Source organism: Arachis hypogaea, chromosome 18 (assembly GCF_003086295.3).
Source record: "Arachis hypogaea cultivar Tifrunner chromosome 18, arahy.Tifrunner.gnm2.J5K5, whole genome shotgun sequence".
NCBI classification, from domain to species: Eukaryota; Viridiplantae; Streptophyta; class Magnoliopsida; order Fabales; family Fabaceae; genus Arachis; species Arachis hypogaea.
Genome location: NC_092053.1, coordinates 6,748,642 through 6,766,608, shown reverse-complemented (window position 1 = coordinate 6,766,608; position 17,967 = coordinate 6,748,642). Strand labels below are relative to the sequence as shown.

Here is a 17,967-nt window from a genome sequence, read left to right as displayed (position 1 = left end):
TCCATGTCATATCATACCAAAATCTCTCTCTCTCTCTCTCTCTCTCTCTCTCACCAATTGACCTCCACTCTCAAAGAAAGAACAGAACAGTGTGTTTCTTTCGTCCGTTGTTTTATGTGTGTGTGTGTGTTACAAATTGTTAGTTATATAGTTACTACATTATGGTCCAAACTTTAATTCCCATGTGTTTGGTTTTTGTTACCTAGCTTCTGGAACATGTATATGTATCTAAGACAAGTCAAAAACAGAAGCTCTTACATTGCAGTTCCTGCGCTAAATTATTACCTTTCCTTAAGCTACATCACTGTTGCCAATTGCCATTATTATTATTAGATCCTCCTATTATTGCTAGCGTGACAGTGACACATACACCCACAGAGAGATTGAGAGAAGGAGAGAGAAGAGTGCGTTTCTTGAGTGTAGCCAAAGCACCGCCATTGCAGGAAACCACACTTCCACGTGATTCCAATGTTTCTCAGCAATGTACAACTACCGAATTACCATCATGGGTGCCTGACATAGATATAAAAAGCTCATCTTTTTTTTTTCTTTTTGTTTATCAGAATTTTTGTAGCTGGAGAGAGGTACCAATGGGGTCTCGCTTGGATCAGTACGAGATCATGGAGCAGATCGGCAGAGGAGCATTTGGAGCTGCAATTCTCGTTCATCACAAAACAGAGAAGAAAAAGTATTGATTCCTTCCCCCTTTTTATTTTTTCTCTCTTTTTTGTGTGTCTCTTGCTTATGTCTATTCAATTTAGCTGATACTGTAATGGGGTGGGTTCAAAATTTCAAATTTTAGTAGCTGGATTTTCGTTTCGTTTTTGCAGATATGTGTTGAAGAAAATAAGGCTTGCGAGGCAGACTGAAAGGTGCAGAAGAGCTGCACATCAAGAGGTACATTTTTTTGGCGGTTTTTTGTTTTCCCTTAGAACTTGCTTGTTGTTGATTTGCCTCATGCCTGGAGGATTTGACCATTGTAGCCTGTATTGGGAATTCTAGATGGTTCTTATTGCTCGAATTCGGCACCCGTACATTGTGGAATTCAAAGAGGCTTGGGTTGAGAAGGTGAATTTTGTTGACCCTTATTGAGTTTCTCTATGTTATGATCATACATACAAACACTTAATTTCTCTTAACAATTTTGTTAATAATTGCAATGTGTTGTAAACAATAAATAGTTCTATTCTGCTAAGCTCATCTTACTTGTATTGTAGGGTTGCTTTGTCTGCATTGTTACTGGATACTGTGAAGGTGGAGACATGTGAGTCAATTATCATACCTATGAACTTGCTGGTCAATAAGTTAAGAAATTGTGCATGACCAATAACTTGTAAGTTTTTTGTATCTTGTCTTCTCTTCAAATCTTTAACAGGGCTGCATTGATGAAAAAATCAAACGGGGTATACTTTCCAGAGGAGGTATTCTTGTCTCATGAATGCAGATATATTTGAATGTTCTACATCTTGGATTTTTATTTTCCCTCAAGTTATTTTGGTTACTCACATTGAAGGTGTTTGACATTTCTCAGAAACTCTGCAAGTGGTTTGCACAATTACTCTTAGCGGTGGAATATCTGCATTCCAATTATGTATTACATCGTGACTTAAAGGTAAAATACTTGCTGGAAACATACAGTGCAGCCTTCAACGTTTTGATCTTTCAATTTGAAAATATAGTAAGTTGAGTTTGTTGACTCTGATGACAGTGTTCAAACATTTTTCTTACCAAGGATCAGGATGTTCGCCTAGGTGAGTTCTTCTATCTGTATTTGATTATACTGGACTTGGATTACTACGTTTTCATTCTGATTTTGTTTATAAGTTTCTGAAACTTAACAGGGGATTTTGGGCTTGCCAAGACACTAAAAGCAGATGATTTGGCATCTTCGGTATGTTTGAAATTAAGAGTTTGTTTTCTTCTGTCTCATTTAAATCCTAGCTTTTGTTTAGCGGATGTCAGTATTCTAGTTAGCCTTGTTCTGTCAAGTTTCCACTGCATTGATAAATCCAACAAGCTAATATATTTATGTAAGGATGGAATCCATGTTTTAATGGTCTCCAACCACTAGAGGTTATGATATGACATTTGCCCATGTTTTTAATTTGTATGTGATCAGTATTGCATTTATTTATTGACTGCTTAATAATAATCAAATGAAGAATTAATTCATTGCAGCAAATATTTGTATGCAGGTGGTAGGAACTCCCAACTACATGTGTCCTGAACTGCTTGCAGATATTCCTTACGGATTCAAATCTGATATTTGGTCATTAGGTATATGCTTGATGAATGTTGTTGCTTGTATAGTGGATTTTGCTGCAGCTAAAGTGTCCTTTACTTTCCGGTTCAGGGTGTTGTATATATGAAATGGCTGCTCATCGCCCTGCATTTAAAGCTTTTGTAAGATCTTCTCTGATTCTTGAATAGAATAATATATACGTATACTCATATTTGAATTCATTTAATGCATTATCCTCAAGTTAGGTATGAACAAAATATCTCATTTCTGCACCAAAAGTTAGCAAATTTTCTTTCAGTTAAGTGCAGTAAGAAATATCAGTTATCGGTTTGCGTTAATGATCTAGAAGGAAAAAAGCTGTAAAAATTAGTAGTAGTTGAGCAAGTGGACTGCATGGCTTCCAGATTTTGCAGGAACCATATTTATGACCAATATTTTTGGTTGTTATCAATATTCTGATATCTGTGGTGGATTTTTACGATTACTCTTGTTTGCAACCAGCCTTTCCCAGTTTGTTAATAGTCCTTTGGAACTGCATGAACATGACATCTAGTTATTGCAATTTCTAGACTTTTTCTTTGAGGGGGAAAAAAAACAAGTTCAGTGATGCTGGTATTTCAGTTGGTTATGCTTCACATTGTTCTCTACTCATTCATATGGACATTTATGTATGTTGAGGTATCTTATCATGGCTTTTTTACTCCCTTTTGATAAACATGGTAAATCTTGTTTCAGGATATGGCAGGATTGATAAGTAAGGTGAATCGTACCGCAATCGGCCCATTGCCTTCCTGTTATTCCCCATCCTTGTATGTTTCTATTCCCATTTATTATGCTTAATATCCCTTTAAATTAGTTAACAGAAAGTTAGTGATTGCATGGTACACTTGTGTAGAAGCATTGTTATGCACTATACACTTCATCTGTTTCATCCTCAATCTTTTTGGTTGTGAAGAATTCCCATGTATTTTGAATAGATAGATTTCTTCTGTAAACATGAATTTGATGTCTCTGAATGATAAAATGCGCGTAGATTTATCTTGTGCTTTGTCCTGCTATCCATTTTTGAGAACCAGAAGATAATTTCTTATAAGACAGAAGGATTGGATAGAAGGCTTGCATTTCAATTTAGCTTATATGCCCCATTTTCAGTCTCAATTCTGTCTATACCCTCTGCATCTGTATGTTAGCTCGAAAATCTTAAATTTTACTCATATATGCAGGAAAATGCTAATAAAGTGCATGCTGCGAAAAAATCCCGAGCATCGTTTATCAGTAAGCCTCTACCGAGACTAACTTTATTTCTGACACTAATGTGATTCATTATTGTTGTTAACTCAAAGTAAATTCATTTTACATGTACCACAGGCATCTGAGATCTTAAAACACCCCTATCTGCAACCTTATGTTGATCAATATCGTCCGTCTTTTTGTCCGCCTACAACCTGTTCTCCTCAAAAGTCTATTGGAGTTTTCCAGGATCCTCGAAGAAATAGGCCTGAAAGCCAAAACAATAATAGCTCAAGCAGTGACAAAGATTGTTTGATGTCAAATGAGAGAAACATGGAAATGGCAGAGCCAAGTTTTGGTAGAGAAACCACAATTCAGGCATTAGTTGTTGATGATGGCTCTGAGTATCCCCTGCCTAGTGAAGAAGGAAATTGTTCCAGCAATGTTAAAACAGTAAAGGTGGTGAAGCCATCTCATAATGAAAACCATCCTAATATTGCATCTAAGGAACAAAACCTTTTCAAGAATACAATGATTGCTTTAAAAGACAGAAGAGTTAGAGAATCAAGTTCTCCAATGAGAGGCAATCACATAAAGGCTGGCAATGTATCCATCCAAAAAATAAATACAGAGATACCTTCCAAATTGCCCAAACCTAGTTTTGGTTTGAGGCCTAATTTAGAGGCACCAACTATTGCACCTGCAAAAGCAACCTTTGATTCTGCAAAGGGATCACATAGTTTAAAGTATCAGGTACATAACATTAGGCATTTTCCAACTCTATAATTATTAGCTTTTTATGGATTTCCTCATAACATTTACATTTACTTCTGGTACATTAAAATATGCTTGCAGTTACCGATGACAGAATCATTGCCGAAAACCAGACCTCGAGATATTGTGACTCTGCCATCCGGCCGAACCAAACAAATAGTTGGAAATGGAGTTCCTGCCAAGCCAAGGCAAATGACTCCTCCAAGATTACTCAGACCACCTTCATCTCCAGTTCGTATGAGGCAGGCCAGGCTTGATTTTCCAAACATAGTGAATGATATAAGAAACTCGAATCCAGTGGTTCATGAGCCTAAGATGAGCCATCATAGGTTGACTAACAGTCATATACCACGTGTTTCGAGAGATATTAGGAAAGAGCCTCGGAAGTATTCTGAACAGTGCTCAAAAGGAATGCAAACAGACAGCAGCAATTCAGTCTCATCTTCAGTGTCTATTCAAGGATTTGAACTTTGTGATGATGCAACTACTTTTATGGACTTGAGTGAACTCACACTTGCTGATCATGAGAATATAAACCACATTGAGAATGTGGAATCACATCTAAATAGCAACTTGCCTCATACGCATTCTGAGACATCTGAAGATGTGTCTTGGGAATCTGCAAGGCTTCCACGGAGCTTCCATAATAGCAATACAAGCAATGAGAACCTAAGTTCCACTTTATCTCAGGATCACTCAGTTCAAGATCATAAGGGAATTTTCGCTTCTGATGATGGTTGTCCCATAAATCGGACAACCATATCTGCTGCCTCAGGTTGTGGTAGAAAATCTCTACAGCCCTCTGCTTCAGCTGCAAAAGAATCCAAAGAGCTTCAAGACATTTCTGTGGAAACTACTTCAGCTAAGTCTCTGAAGCATCCAATTCCCATTTCTGAAGAGAAGTCTTCTTGTGAAGAAAGCACACCGGATAATAGGCCTGATAAAGATAGCCAACCAAAACTTATGATCACCCCAAGTGGTGATGAAGAATCCAAGGTAACCAAAAGATTGTCATCAGTGGCTGAAACAGATCCTCTGATAGTCTCCACTAAAATTCCAAGCCAGAACATTTTGCAAGAAGAGAAAGGAGCAGTTTTACAGAACACATCAGCTGAAATTTCATCTGCTGATCAACTTCCTCCAGCTTATGGTGATGTCATCCATGTTATACGGCATAGTAGTTATCGTGTCGGGAGTGAGCAGCCGGTGAAGGAATCTGTAGAAGTGGGAGTTCAAAATGTTGATGTTGGCAAGTTCATCAGCATTGTAAGGGATGATGCAGAAATGAGAAATGTAAGCACTCCTTTGGCCCTTAATTCTTCAAATTCTTCTGATCATTTAGAATCTCCAAGTTGCCCTGGCACGTTGAGTTTGGAATCAAGTACTCTTGACCAACCTACCATTAAGGATCAAGATTTGAAAATCCCTGATTCTACAGTATCAAAATCTGATTCCACTAAATATGAGACTAGTACAGTCAAAGAGGAAACACAGGCAAAGGAAATTTTGGATGTGAAATCTTCAAGACAGAGAGCTGAGGCACTTGAAGGTCTCTTAGAACTTTCTGCAGACTTGCTGGAGCAGAACAAATTGGAGGAGCTTTCAATTGTTTTGAAGCCATTTGGAAAAGATAAGGTATCCCCAAGGGAGACAGCCATTTGGTTAGCCAAGAGTCTAAAAGGATTAATGATTGAGGATAGTGTGGGAAGAGCTTCATGATCTTTCTTTTCTTATCCATGCTGAGTTTTCTTGTATTTGATATTTGAAGTTGTTTCTTGTCTGTTGATGTTTTTGGAGTGCACATTAAATGTGTTTCAAAAGCATTAACGAATTTCCCCTTTTCAAGTGTTACTATGATGTTGTAAATATTGTGACCATACAAATCAATAACACAAAAATGCAGTGAATTGTATGGAATATGATGCAGCCAGTCAAATTAAAGCTGCTAACAATAAATGTTCACCTACATTTTATTCCTTGTCCATCAACTATAGTGATAGTTTGATTATATAGCAAAACAAATAAATCAATAAATAGAGTTGCGCATGGCAATGAGACAATGGCACAAAAGCCATAATGTCAAAGCAACTAGAAATCAATGGTTTTTTTATCAAGACATAACGCCATAGAACATCTAGAAAGATGACAAATACAAAGACAAAAAAAGATCATAGATGTGGTTCTCTTTTGTCCTTCAATAGATCTATGCCTACATTGGTAACTATAACATACCCCTTTTAACGTAAGACATTTGAAAATGTTGGAACTTGGTAGGCCCTCTCCTCCCTTTGTAAACATTGAGTTGCCTTGAGCATTTCTTTCTAAGAAGCTTCATGGAACCTTCCTAGCCCCTAGGTAAACCATACACCAACTTCTACACATACATAACTATAAATAAAGCATTTAGCTAGAAGTATTTAGCATGTTACTACAGACTACTCCTTATTCTTTGTTTCCCCATATACCCTTCTCATAACAAAGCATCACCACCTTCCACCTTCCCCTTCCCTTTTGGCTACTAGTAGATGGAGGCAGGGACTACTCTTCATATCAGCATGACTGCAGCACCACCAAGATCCTCAGCATCATGGTTCCTCTGTGTTCGAATGGCGAAATGGTTAGCTGTTGTGCTCTTAATCATCATAATACTAATCATGGCCATTGCCTGGTCTGTCTTGAAACCACAGCTACCCGGTTTTCGAGTTAGCTCAGTTTCTGTGTCCAACTTCAGTGTCACTGATTCACAGCTCAAAGGAAAGTATGAGATTGATCTAAACATCACAAACCCAAACAAGAGGGTTGATGTGAATGTTGACCACTTCATATTCTTCGTGTGCTATGACTCCGTGGTGGTTTCGGCTCCAGAACCGGTGCTTCAGCAGACACTGCTAATCTATGTGGAGAAGATGAGGGAGAAGGACATGAAGGTTGAGTTGAGGTTGAAGGACACACCACCAGCTCCAATTCGAAGAAGCAACAAGAACATGGTTAAGGATTGGAAGAAAAGGGTGGTGAACTTCAATGTGAAAATGAAGGGTAGAGTTAGATACGAGCATGTGATATGGGGAACAGAGGAGAAGTTTTTGGATATTTATTGTGGAGACCTTGATGTTGAGTTTTTTACCATGAAGGACACAGGGAAGCTCCTAGGTGTTGGGAAGGATTGCAATGTTACTACGTTAGAACAAGATTAACAAGATTATGAATACAAGACAAATGCAAGAGAAAAATATTAGTCACTTAACACTTCGAATGATGTATCATGTATGTTGTATAATTATGATGCATGAGACACACAGAAACACCCATGCCATCATGATAACCTTATCATTAATTGAGGTGTATCTACTTCTTTTTCTTCTTTAGAATTGAATGAAACTTTTAGCTTTTACGGATATGACATTATTTTCAACTAAATTTATAACATTCTAATGTGCCAACCTTTTTAGCCCCGAGTGCCGTGCATACCCAAAATACTTGCTTATTGTTTTTAAGGATATAAGATTAAATTTATTGTAAAAATTTATAATTTGGCACACTTTTTTTGATCCAATGATATGCGGAGGCTAAAAAATGTTGATATGGAAGTAAAATGAGTGATATACTTTAACATGGTAATTGTTGGTGTTTTTTAAAATTGTGGGAGTACACAAATCGGACTATTTGTGTTTAAAAGTTAGAAAAAATTCAGAGTACACAAATCGAAGGTTCAATTTGTGTTAAAAAAATTAAAAAAACTAAGAGTACACAACTCGGACCATGCGAGTTCTTTGGTAATGAAATTTTGCTTCACAAATCGCATGATCCGACTTGCAGCTGATGGAATTTGAAATCTGAAACGTAGAATTTGGACCTTTCGTTTTTTTGTTCTGGGTATTTACAACTCGCAGGGTCCGAGTTCTGCTTCCTCAAATCCCACAACAAGGTGAAGTACCTCTCCTCTCCATACGCGAGTCTAACACCTTTTTTGCTTCCATATTCAAATTAATTAGTGACATGGGGAAGTTGCCAAGTAACTAAAATCCGATAGTTTTTTCGTTTTCGGAGAATCTTAAACTATCGGTTCTCGCTTGAAGCCAATATTTAATTTCTTTATTTATTTATTACATATGCCTCCCCTAGTCTGATTGGTGGCCACTCCTGTTTAATATAAGTATTATAATTTATAAAAGAAAAAAGATGTTATATGTATTAAAAGTAATTGATAAAAAATAAGAGATAAAAGATAAAAGTTTGTCTTTTATAAAAAAATACAAAAAAGATGTATACAAAAAGCGATAATTTTATTTATATATGTACGATGTATGCCGGTTTCGATTATGTTAATCAACTATCAGCTATAACATCCGGTATTAAATAGCGATAATAATACATGGATGAAAGTATGAAACTATAAACGTTTACGTAACAAATACGCGTTAATCAGCTAATGAAACCAAAGTCACCATTTTTTCTTGCTATACAAAATAATTCATATACGCTGAATTGTAATATGATTATGTTATAGTGATAATAGTAACTATGTAAGTTGTTAATGTTAGGAAATTATTTTAATTTTTTAATTTATTTGTGGATAATATATATATTAATTATAATTATAAATTATGTTATTTTAAATTAAATGACTTATAAAATAGTAATCTCATTTATTGTTATAAATACTAAATTGAATAAGTCATTATTATTTTTGATTTAGAATTAAATGAGAATAAAATCAGATATTATCTTTTGTTCTTTAGATAATTATTTTTTGGACTTTAAATACTATTTTATTTGGGCTTTAGGGTTTAATGGGTGCCATACTCAAATATAAATAGTGCCTTCAGGATTTCAGTCCTCAATATACCAAAGCCGCCTTTGTTGCTCTTTTTCCATCAGAAGAGTCACAATTCAACCGCCTAGGATACAGAAGGTTTTGGTTGAGTAAGATCGAAAGAACCACAAGATTCAAATTCTTCCATCAATTTCTGACTTTTTATGAGTAAATGTACGCTTCCACATTATAATATATTTTTTGTGATTCAATATAGATGATCTGAATTATTGAAATTAATTTATTCCAATAAATAGTATATGAGCAATCCATAATTTGGTCATAAAAAATATCAGTTTTTTTGTTTATTCTTTCGATCGATATATGTGTATGAGCGCGTCATATATAACTGGCACTTTTGCACGAACACAAGAATTAATTTTTTTTAATTGCCAATGTCCACGTACGTGTATTATGGGTGTGCTACTGTGCATATAGGCAGTGTTTGGATAGTGTCTTTGAGACATAAATACATAATAAGACATACACATAGAATACACAATTTTTTTTTGCTATGTTTGGTAGTGATGTACAAAACACATTGATCTCAATCAAATATCATATTTACCCCTATCACTGCAACACCACTGCCAACATTGCTTTTCACCATCACTGTCGTTAATTTTTCAACCTCAATCTAAATAACTATGAAATATCATCAAAATATTTAATCCAATAATCAAATGAATAATTTTTTTATATATAAAAAATTAAAACAGAGATCCAAGAAAAAAAAGAAACTTGAACAAAATATATCCAATGAAAAAGAATAATGAAAAAAAATACAAGAAACAAGCACAATTTGAAAAACAGATATGGAGGCGGTAAAGACAAATCTAAATACAGGGAGAGGCAATAGAGGCGTCAGCGACGGCACGAACCAACAAAGACAACGTAGGTGGGTGAAGGTATATCTAGAGGCAAGGCGAGGCAACAGAGACATCAACACAATAGACAAAGAAGAGAGGCGAACCAAGACAGATCTGGAGGCGGCACGACGACGGAAGGCGACAGGGAGGCGGCACAACAATGGTGACGGCAACAACACTGAGGGAGATGAGGGCGGCGGCAGAAGAAGAGAAAGACAGCAGAAAAGAGGAAGAGAGGCGGACAAAGGAAGGAGGCGGTGACGACGCCAGTAGTGGTGCCGGTGACAATGGTGGAAGGAGAAGGCATGGGTAGAATAGAGGTTAGAAAGTGAAATGAATTAGAGAAGAAGAGGGAGAGTTATGAAGATAGGGTAAAGGATAAAATTAGAATTTTAAAAAATAACTAGGGATAAAATTAAAAAAATTTGTGCCTTATGAATTATGTCTCAGTGTCACAGTTTGAAGGAAATATACAAAATACATGTATTTTATGTACATTTGTATGTAACCGTGTCCATCAAAATTTTGTGTCTTAACAAACAAACAGTATACACGTACCAAATGTATGGCTTTATTATGCCTATAGTATGACTTTAATGTTATTGTGTGTGTATATATATATATATATATATATTAATTACCGTATCCGTTTTTTTTTTAAATTTGATATAATAATTGATTTGTTCTGAAACATTAGTGTAGAGTATTATTATGATTGTTTTAGATTTAATTATATGTGTCATTAATTTGGTGTAAAACTAATTGATAATTTTTTTTGGAATATAAAGATTATTGTATATGTAACTTATGCGAATATTAATCGATCCAAAAAGAGATTTATATTTGGCCAAATTAGGTATGGCTAAAATCACCAGCGGAACGGGTACCCGCGAAGATTTACCCGTCGGGGAGCAGGTATGGGGGGTAATTTTTACCCGCGGAGACAGGAGACGGGGTCCCGTATACCCGCCCCGTGGGACCCGTTAAATCTCCGTTTGTGTGAAAAGACAAAAATACCCTAATAGTGAACCATTAGCCATTTCTAACGTCCTAACCCTAGCCGTCACATTCCCCTGCTTCAGAGAGATAGAGCGAGAACTGAACTGAGGCTCTCCACTCCTCCTCAAACCCTCAACTCCTCCTGGCTCCTTCCTGCTGACCGCCGACTGTCACCCGCTGCCTTCCACCCTCTGGTCCCTTAGCGCCGCCTCCCACCTAAGACCCCTTGACTGGCTCGGTCGCTCACTGAAGGTGTCAAGGCAGTCGAGCTCACCGTGTCGGGCTCCGGCAACGTCGTCTTCTTCTCCTGGTCACGGCAGACTTGTCGCGGGTCGTTATCTTCTCCTCTTCACATCGCTGGTCTTCGCTTGTCTTCCTTCCCCTTTTCTCCGTCAGGTTCAGGTAAGTCAGCCCTGGTCTTCGCTGGTCTTTCATCCCCTTTTCTGAATTTAGATTTATGAATTAGGGTAAGGAATTTCTATGTTCTGAATTAATGAGATTCCAATTAATCTAAATTTCTGTGTTTTGAATTTCTGGATTTCTGAGTTTTGAATTTGTGAATTTCTGATTAGGTTAATGAATTTTCGACTATGAATTTCTGGTTGTGTAATTTATATTTCTGAGTTAGGTTGATATGAATTTGATTCTGATTCTGATTAATATTTCTGAGTTAATATTCAAGATCTGAGCAAATTAAACCCTGGAGGTGAAAGAAGCATAATAGTGTGTGTAAATTTGATTATTTTGACATTGGAATTGTATGTTTATGTCTGTGAAGTTATTGCAAAATTGCTAGGTGTAGTTTGTGAAGTTGTCCCTCTATGTTTTTTCATTGTTTCCTAGTTTGATTAATTTATCTGATCTCATGCATAACACTATGATCATCACACTAATATTGCAATCAAATCTCATTTTCTTGTGTGTTCTATTTACCTTTGTTCATAATCACCCCCTAAACCACATCAATTCATCTGTCAATGTTGTACTAACTAGGTTCCTTGTCAATGTGTGGCTGCTAAAATAGGTTTATCATAACAGTTTAATTATTATTTACTGATAATGTATTGGTATTTAATTGTGTATATAAGACTCTTAAGTTAGTGAGTAATTGAGTCAATCAATTCAGCTGATATAAAAATATCTGAGTTTTTTTATATCCTAATATTGTATCCAAAAGAAATCCTTATCATAAACTTTAGCTGCAAATATATGGTAATATGATATGCTACGAGTTTCATTTCAAGTAGAGGCATCTTTTGATGATGAAAATGACATGACTTCATGATTGTGATTTGTGAGGTGATTTATATTTCTGAGTTGGATTAAAGTGATTCTGATTCATGATTTATATTTCATGATTTATAGAATGTCTTCTTCGGATGCATTGAGTAATACTCTTGAGAAGAGTACTCCATCAGAAGAACCTATAGGCACTAATATTCAAACTACACAAGAGGCTCCTCAATCTCAACCTCAAGAACCCCCAACGGATACCGCAACTACTAATGAAGGAACGACAAACTCTACCAGTGGTGTTCAAAAGATGAAGTTAACATCTGAAGTGTGGAATCACTTCAAGATTGTAGAAATCATGGGAAAATTAAAGGCTGAATGCAATTATTACAAATCGAAGCTACTTGGTGACCCAAAACAAGGCACTTCGCACTTACGTGATCACTTCAAAAGCTGCAAGCTCCGCACCACTAGAGATATAAGACAATGTATGATGAAGACAACTCCAACAACTAGTGGGAAAATAGTTGTGGTTGGTGCATATACCTTCGACCAAAAAATGCAAGGAAAGAGTTATCAGTTATGATTTGTCTTCACGAGTATCCGCTATCTATTGTGGACATTGGGTTTCGACGATTTTGCAATGCTTTGCAACCTCTCTTCAAGGTGATTACTCTCAACACTTTAAAGAGTGACATCTTGAAGCTCTACAATGATGAGAGATCGAAGACAATGAATGTCCTTGACCGTAATAAAAGTCGAGTTACAATAGGGGTGAGCACGGGTCGGTTTGGTTCGGATTTATGGTAAAATTAGAACCGAACCGATCAAAATGTAATTGGTTCGGTTTAATTCGGATTTGCATTTTTTTGTAAATGTACCCGAACCAAACCAAACCGATTAAGAACGGATTGGTTCGGTTTGGGTAATTGGGTACCCGATGACTTTGAAATTCATAAAAAAAAAACCAAATTTTTATCTTAAAAATTCAACAAGTACAATAAACATGTAACATCAATAGAAATAATTCAAACATGTTAAACACCAAATACATTAAAAACTAAACTCATTAAAATCCAAACATATTAATAATGAATAATCATTGTCTAATGGAAAAGCCATATATATTTTTTATTTAATTAATATATGATCGGGTTCGCGGGTTGGTTCGGGTTTCGCATCCCCAAAATCGATATCTGAATCAATCACTAACAAAAGCCATCGGTTTGGTTCGGGTTGGACCCGATTACCCGTTGGTTTCAGAACCAATTTAATTGGTTCGGTTTGGATTCGGACGGGTAATCGGGTACCCGCTACCCGTGCTCACCCCTAAGTTGCAATTATGACTGATATGTGGACAGCAAGCAACCAAAACAAAGGTTATATGGTTATCACGGCTCATTACATTGATGATTCTTGGAAATTGCAAAGCCGTCTTGTGAGGTAATAATATTATCATTATAGGTTCTTCCGAATGTTTATACAATTGCAAAGCTGTCTTGTTTATATAATTGCGATATGTTCTTGTGTACAATTGCAAAGCTGTCTTGTTTATAATTGTACTAAATTATCATTACAGGTTTATATATATGCCGGCTCCCCACACGGCTGAGGTACTTTCAGAGGTTCTTGTGGATTGTTTGATGGATTGGAATCTTGATAGGAAGGTATCCACTTTGACTGTTGATTATTGCAGTACTAATGACGTTATGATTAAGAATATTTTGACTAAAATGTCACATAGAAACTTTATCTTGGGTGGTAAATTATTTCACATGAGATGTTGTGCGCATATATTAAATTTAATTGTCAAGGATGGGTTACAACTTATTTCACATGCTATTGAAAAGGTGATGGATAGTGTTCATTATTGGACTGCAACACCTAAAAGAGAAGAAAAATTTAAGAAAACATGTGCGCAACTTAAAATACCCTACACAAAAATCTTTGTCTTGATTGTAAAACTAGGTAGAATTCAACATTTTTTATGCTTGAAGTTGCAATTATGTATAGAGATGTATTTGAAAGATTGTCATTGCGTGAGAGTCAATATAAATCTTTACCTAGTGAGAAGGATTGGGATATGGCGGATGAGATTTTTCAAAGATTGAGGGTATTCTTTTATGTGATTGAATTATTTTCTGGAACAACTTATCCTACATCAAATCTTTATTTTCCTAAGGTTTGTGTGATTAAGTTGGCTTTGATAGAGTGAAAAAATTGTGGAAATGAGATAATTGAAATGATGGCTACTAGTATGATAACTAAGTTTGAAAAGTATTGGGGTGTGATTAATACAGTTATGACTATTAGGACTCTTTTAGATCCTAGGTACAAGATGTATTTATTGAATTTTTTTTTCCGTAAAATATATGGTGAGATGGAGGCATGTGTTGTAATTGGTCAAGTGAAAAGGGTAGTGCAAGATTTAGTTTTAGAATATGCAACAAATGGAAGAGAGAGAGACCAAGCTGCTCAGTTAGATATGCCGCCACCATCATTAATTCCTTCAAGTTCAAATGGGAGGAAGTTCAATCATGAAGATTAGCAAGCTGATTTTGCTGCACATGTAAGTGAGGAATCCGCATTTATTGATACAAAGAATGAGTTGGATTATTATCTTGAAGAGAGAGCGGTACCACAAACTAAACATAATTTTGATATCCTAAATTGGTGGAAGTCAAATGGAGCGAAGTTTCGTACTTTGTAAGCTATTGCTAGGAATTTTTTGGCGATTCCTATCTCTACCGTTACCTCTGAATCTTCATTTAGTACGGGTGGTCGATTTGTTACGCCACATCATAGTAGGTTACGTCCGGACACATTAGAGGCTCTAATGTGTAATCAAGATTGGCTTTGGAATGAACTTAGTACTACAACTAACATAGGATTTGAGTGCTACATAATTCATAACATTGAAGGGATGTTGACATAAGTAAACTAATAAATTACATATAACACACTATATTTTTATATTATTGACTTATTGAGTTATTATATAATTTTAACTTTAAATTGTTTTCTTGTCACGGTAGGATTCAAGTAAGTCGGAATCTACCATCACTACCATTACGGGATGAAAGGAAGATTGAGATGGTGGAATTATGTTTTTATGATGTCATGAACTTTATTTTGTTGTTTATGAATATGGTTGGTTGTTTATATAATATTTAGTTGTTTATGTTTGTTGTTATTGCTATTTAAGTCTTTAAAGACTATGGATATTATGTTTGTAATGACAATTGAAGATTATCTTTGATTTTCTCTAATTTTTTTTATTTTTATTAATTTTTACAAAAATCTGCGGAGACCCAGGTCCCGGCAGATACGGGGTCCCCGTTACCCGTCATGGGGACGGGACGGGGACGGGGACAGATATTAGGGGCGGGGGCGGGGGCGGGGGCATGTCCCCGCCCCATGGGGACCCGTTGCCATCCTTAGGCCAAATTATGTATACACATTAATAATATGTGAGTGATAAAATTATAATGATTGATTTTAATCTTATCACGAATTTTTTGGCACATAAATTTGTTTCACAGTTATAACCATATTTTTTCTTTAAGGTATGAAAAGACACAATTAAAGATTTAATTCCTTGTGCAGTTTAAGGAATTTTTTTATTATTACATAAGGAAACTAGTAACAATTTGGATTATTATACCCACTCATTTTATAAAGATTTGGTTTTAGAATAAATTGATTGAACATTATGCTGCCAAAGTAGCCTCTTTTGTGAAAATTAATTTATTTAAAACATTAGAAATTTGGTGATATATAATTCATGCGAATATTGGTCAGCCCAAAGAAAATTCTGTATTTGGCCGAATTACATATACATAATAATGGTAAGTACATGTTTGGACAACTAATTAAGAATAAAGTAATGTTTCTTATTTATGCGGACAATAATCGGCCTAAAGGAAGTTTATTGTTTGGCCAAATAATAAATATTGCACTCTTTTGTTTATTTTCTATTAATTATGCGATCAATAATCAGCCCAAAGGAAGGTTATTGTTTGGCCAATTAATAGAAAATATATGCGGTAATAAATAGGTTGCAAAAGTTAAGTATCCATGTGCGCATTAAGTCGGTCCAAAGAAAGGCTTAATGTGTGACAGGAATTTTGACAATATTTGATTACTGCAATGAGAGTATCACTTACAGTTAATTTTTCTATCAAAAGATTGAAAATTAATGTTGTTCTAAATATCTCAAAATGGATTTTTTCCATTATTTAACTAATATTTACTGCATGTTCTTTTATTCTAATCCAGAAACTATGGTTTCAACTACCAATATTTCTACACACATTAGCAATACTCCTATGCCGAATGGCTCAAACTTTAAAGTTTGGAAGGATACCGTGAAAATTATCCTCGGTTGTATGGATCTGGATATAGCTCTTCAAGAGGAGAAATCCACTTCCATTCTAGAAAATCTCAATGAGGTTAAAATAGAGAAGTGGGAGATATCTAATCGAATGAGCATTATGATCATGAAGCGTTCAATTCCTGAGGCACTTCGGGGCTCAATTACTGAGGATAAAGATGCCAAACAGTTCCTAAAAGATGTTGAAAAATTCTTTGCTAAGAATAAAAAGGCGGAGGCAAGTAGCCTTTTGAGCAAACTTGTCTCCATGAGGTATAAAGGTAAAAGGAACATAAAGGAGTACCTTATAGAAATGTCTCATCTTGCTTCAAGATTGAAAGCACTAAAGTTAGAGTTTTCTGAAGACTTACTCGTGCATTTCATTTTGATCTCCTTCCTGCACACTTTGGACAATTCAAAGTGAGTTATAACACTCTGAAGGACACTTGGTCATTAAATGAGCTTATATCTCACTGTTTGCAAGAAGAAGAAAGGCTACAGCAAGATAAGACTGAAAGTACTCATATGGATTCATCTTCTCAGTATAAAAGAAAGCGTGATACCACTGTGGATATGCCTTCTCAGCAGAAAAAGGATAAGAAACAGGATCAAGTTTTAACCTGTTTCTTCTGTAAGAAGGTGGGACACATGAAGAAGGTTTGTACCAAATATACCACTTGGTGTGTAAAGAAGGGTATAATTCTTACTTTTGTTTATTCTGAGGCTAGTTTAAGTTATGCACATGTTGATACTTGGTGGGTAGATTCTGCTGTTACTACTCATGTAAGTATTATTATGCAAGGTTGCTTGTGGAGTCGATCGCCAAGTGATGCTAAAAGATATATCTATGTGGCAGACGGCAATATAGTTGCAGTCGAAGCTATAGGAACCTTTAGATTATGTTCCACGAGTAGATTTTACTTGGATTTATTAGAGACATTTTATGTACCGTCATTTAGACGGAATTTGGTTTCTGTTTATCGTTTGGACAAATCAGGTTAATTTTGTTCATTTGGAGATAATAAAGTCAGTCTCTTTTATAATTCGAATAATATTTGCTCTGGTCATTTGGTGGATAATCTATATAGGCTTGACCTAAATTCCTATAATAATGAAATACTGCAAACAGGTACAAAACGAAAACTAAATAAAAATTTGGCATCATTATGGCACAAACGCATAGGTCACATCTCTAAACAGAGAATTCAGAGGCTCGTGTCGGATGAAATTCTTGGACCCCTAAATTTGGCAGACTTTAAAGTCTGCATTGAGTGCATAAAGGGGAAAAGGACAAATGAAAGGAAATTAGGTGCCGATAGAGTTAAAGATGTCTTAGAACTGATACATACCGATATATATGGCCCATTCCCTACTGTCTCTTGGAATGGACAACGGTACTTTATTACGTTCATAGATGATTACTCTCGTTACGGGT

The 17,967-nt window shown here is 35.7% G+C and overlaps 2 protein-coding genes across 3 annotated transcripts; both read left to right on the top strand.

Moving 5' to 3' along the window:
• Window positions 1-3: 3 nt before the first annotated feature.
• On the top strand, window positions 4-6,219 carry LOC112770770 (serine/threonine-protein kinase Nek5). Of its 2 annotated transcripts, XM_025815170.3 has the most exons (15): window positions 4-483; window positions 564-688; window positions 831-897; window positions 1,003-1,068; window positions 1,218-1,264; window positions 1,376-1,421; window positions 1,532-1,612; window positions 1,709-1,751; window positions 1,842-1,891; window positions 2,196-2,277; window positions 2,354-2,403; window positions 2,978-3,051; window positions 3,466-3,517; window positions 3,611-4,225; window positions 4,328-6,219. In XM_025815170.3, the coding sequence occupies exons 1-15, from the start codon at window positions 469-471 to the stop codon at window positions 5,963-5,965; spliced, it is 3,051 nt and encodes a 1,016-aa protein (XP_025670955.1). In that variant the 5' UTR covers window positions 4-468; the 3' UTR covers window positions 5,966-6,219. The 2 variants fall into 2 exon arrangements, with proteins under 2 accessions (XP_025670955.1, XP_025670956.1); XM_025815171.3 differs by lacking the exon at window positions 4-483 and having other exon boundaries at window positions 615-688; window positions 984-1,068.
• Window positions 6,220-6,771: 552 nt separating this feature from the next.
• LOC112770771 (uncharacterized) lies at window positions 6,772-7,440 on the top strand. The gene has a single exon (XM_025815172.2). It carries the CDS (start codon window positions 6,772-6,774, stop codon window positions 7,438-7,440), a length of 669 nt encoding a protein of 222 aa, XP_025670957.1.
• Window positions 7,441-17,967: the final 10,527 nt, after the last annotated feature.

Excerpts from the sequence above, each read along its gene's own strand:
- LOC112770770 (XM_025815170.3), top strand. Across the intron at positions 1,422-1,531 it reads GGGTATACTTTCCAGAGGAG|AAACTCTGCAAGTGGTTTGC; the intron begins GTATTCTTGTCT and ends GACATTTCTCAG. Across the intron at positions 3,518-3,610 it reads ATCCCGAGCATCGTTTATCA|GCATCTGAGATCTTAAAACA; the intron begins GTAAGCCTCTAC and ends CATGTACCACAG.
- LOC112770771 (XM_025815172.2), top strand. The coding sequence starts at position 6,772 with ATGGAGGCAGGGACTACTCTTCATATCAGCATGACTGCAGCACCACCA.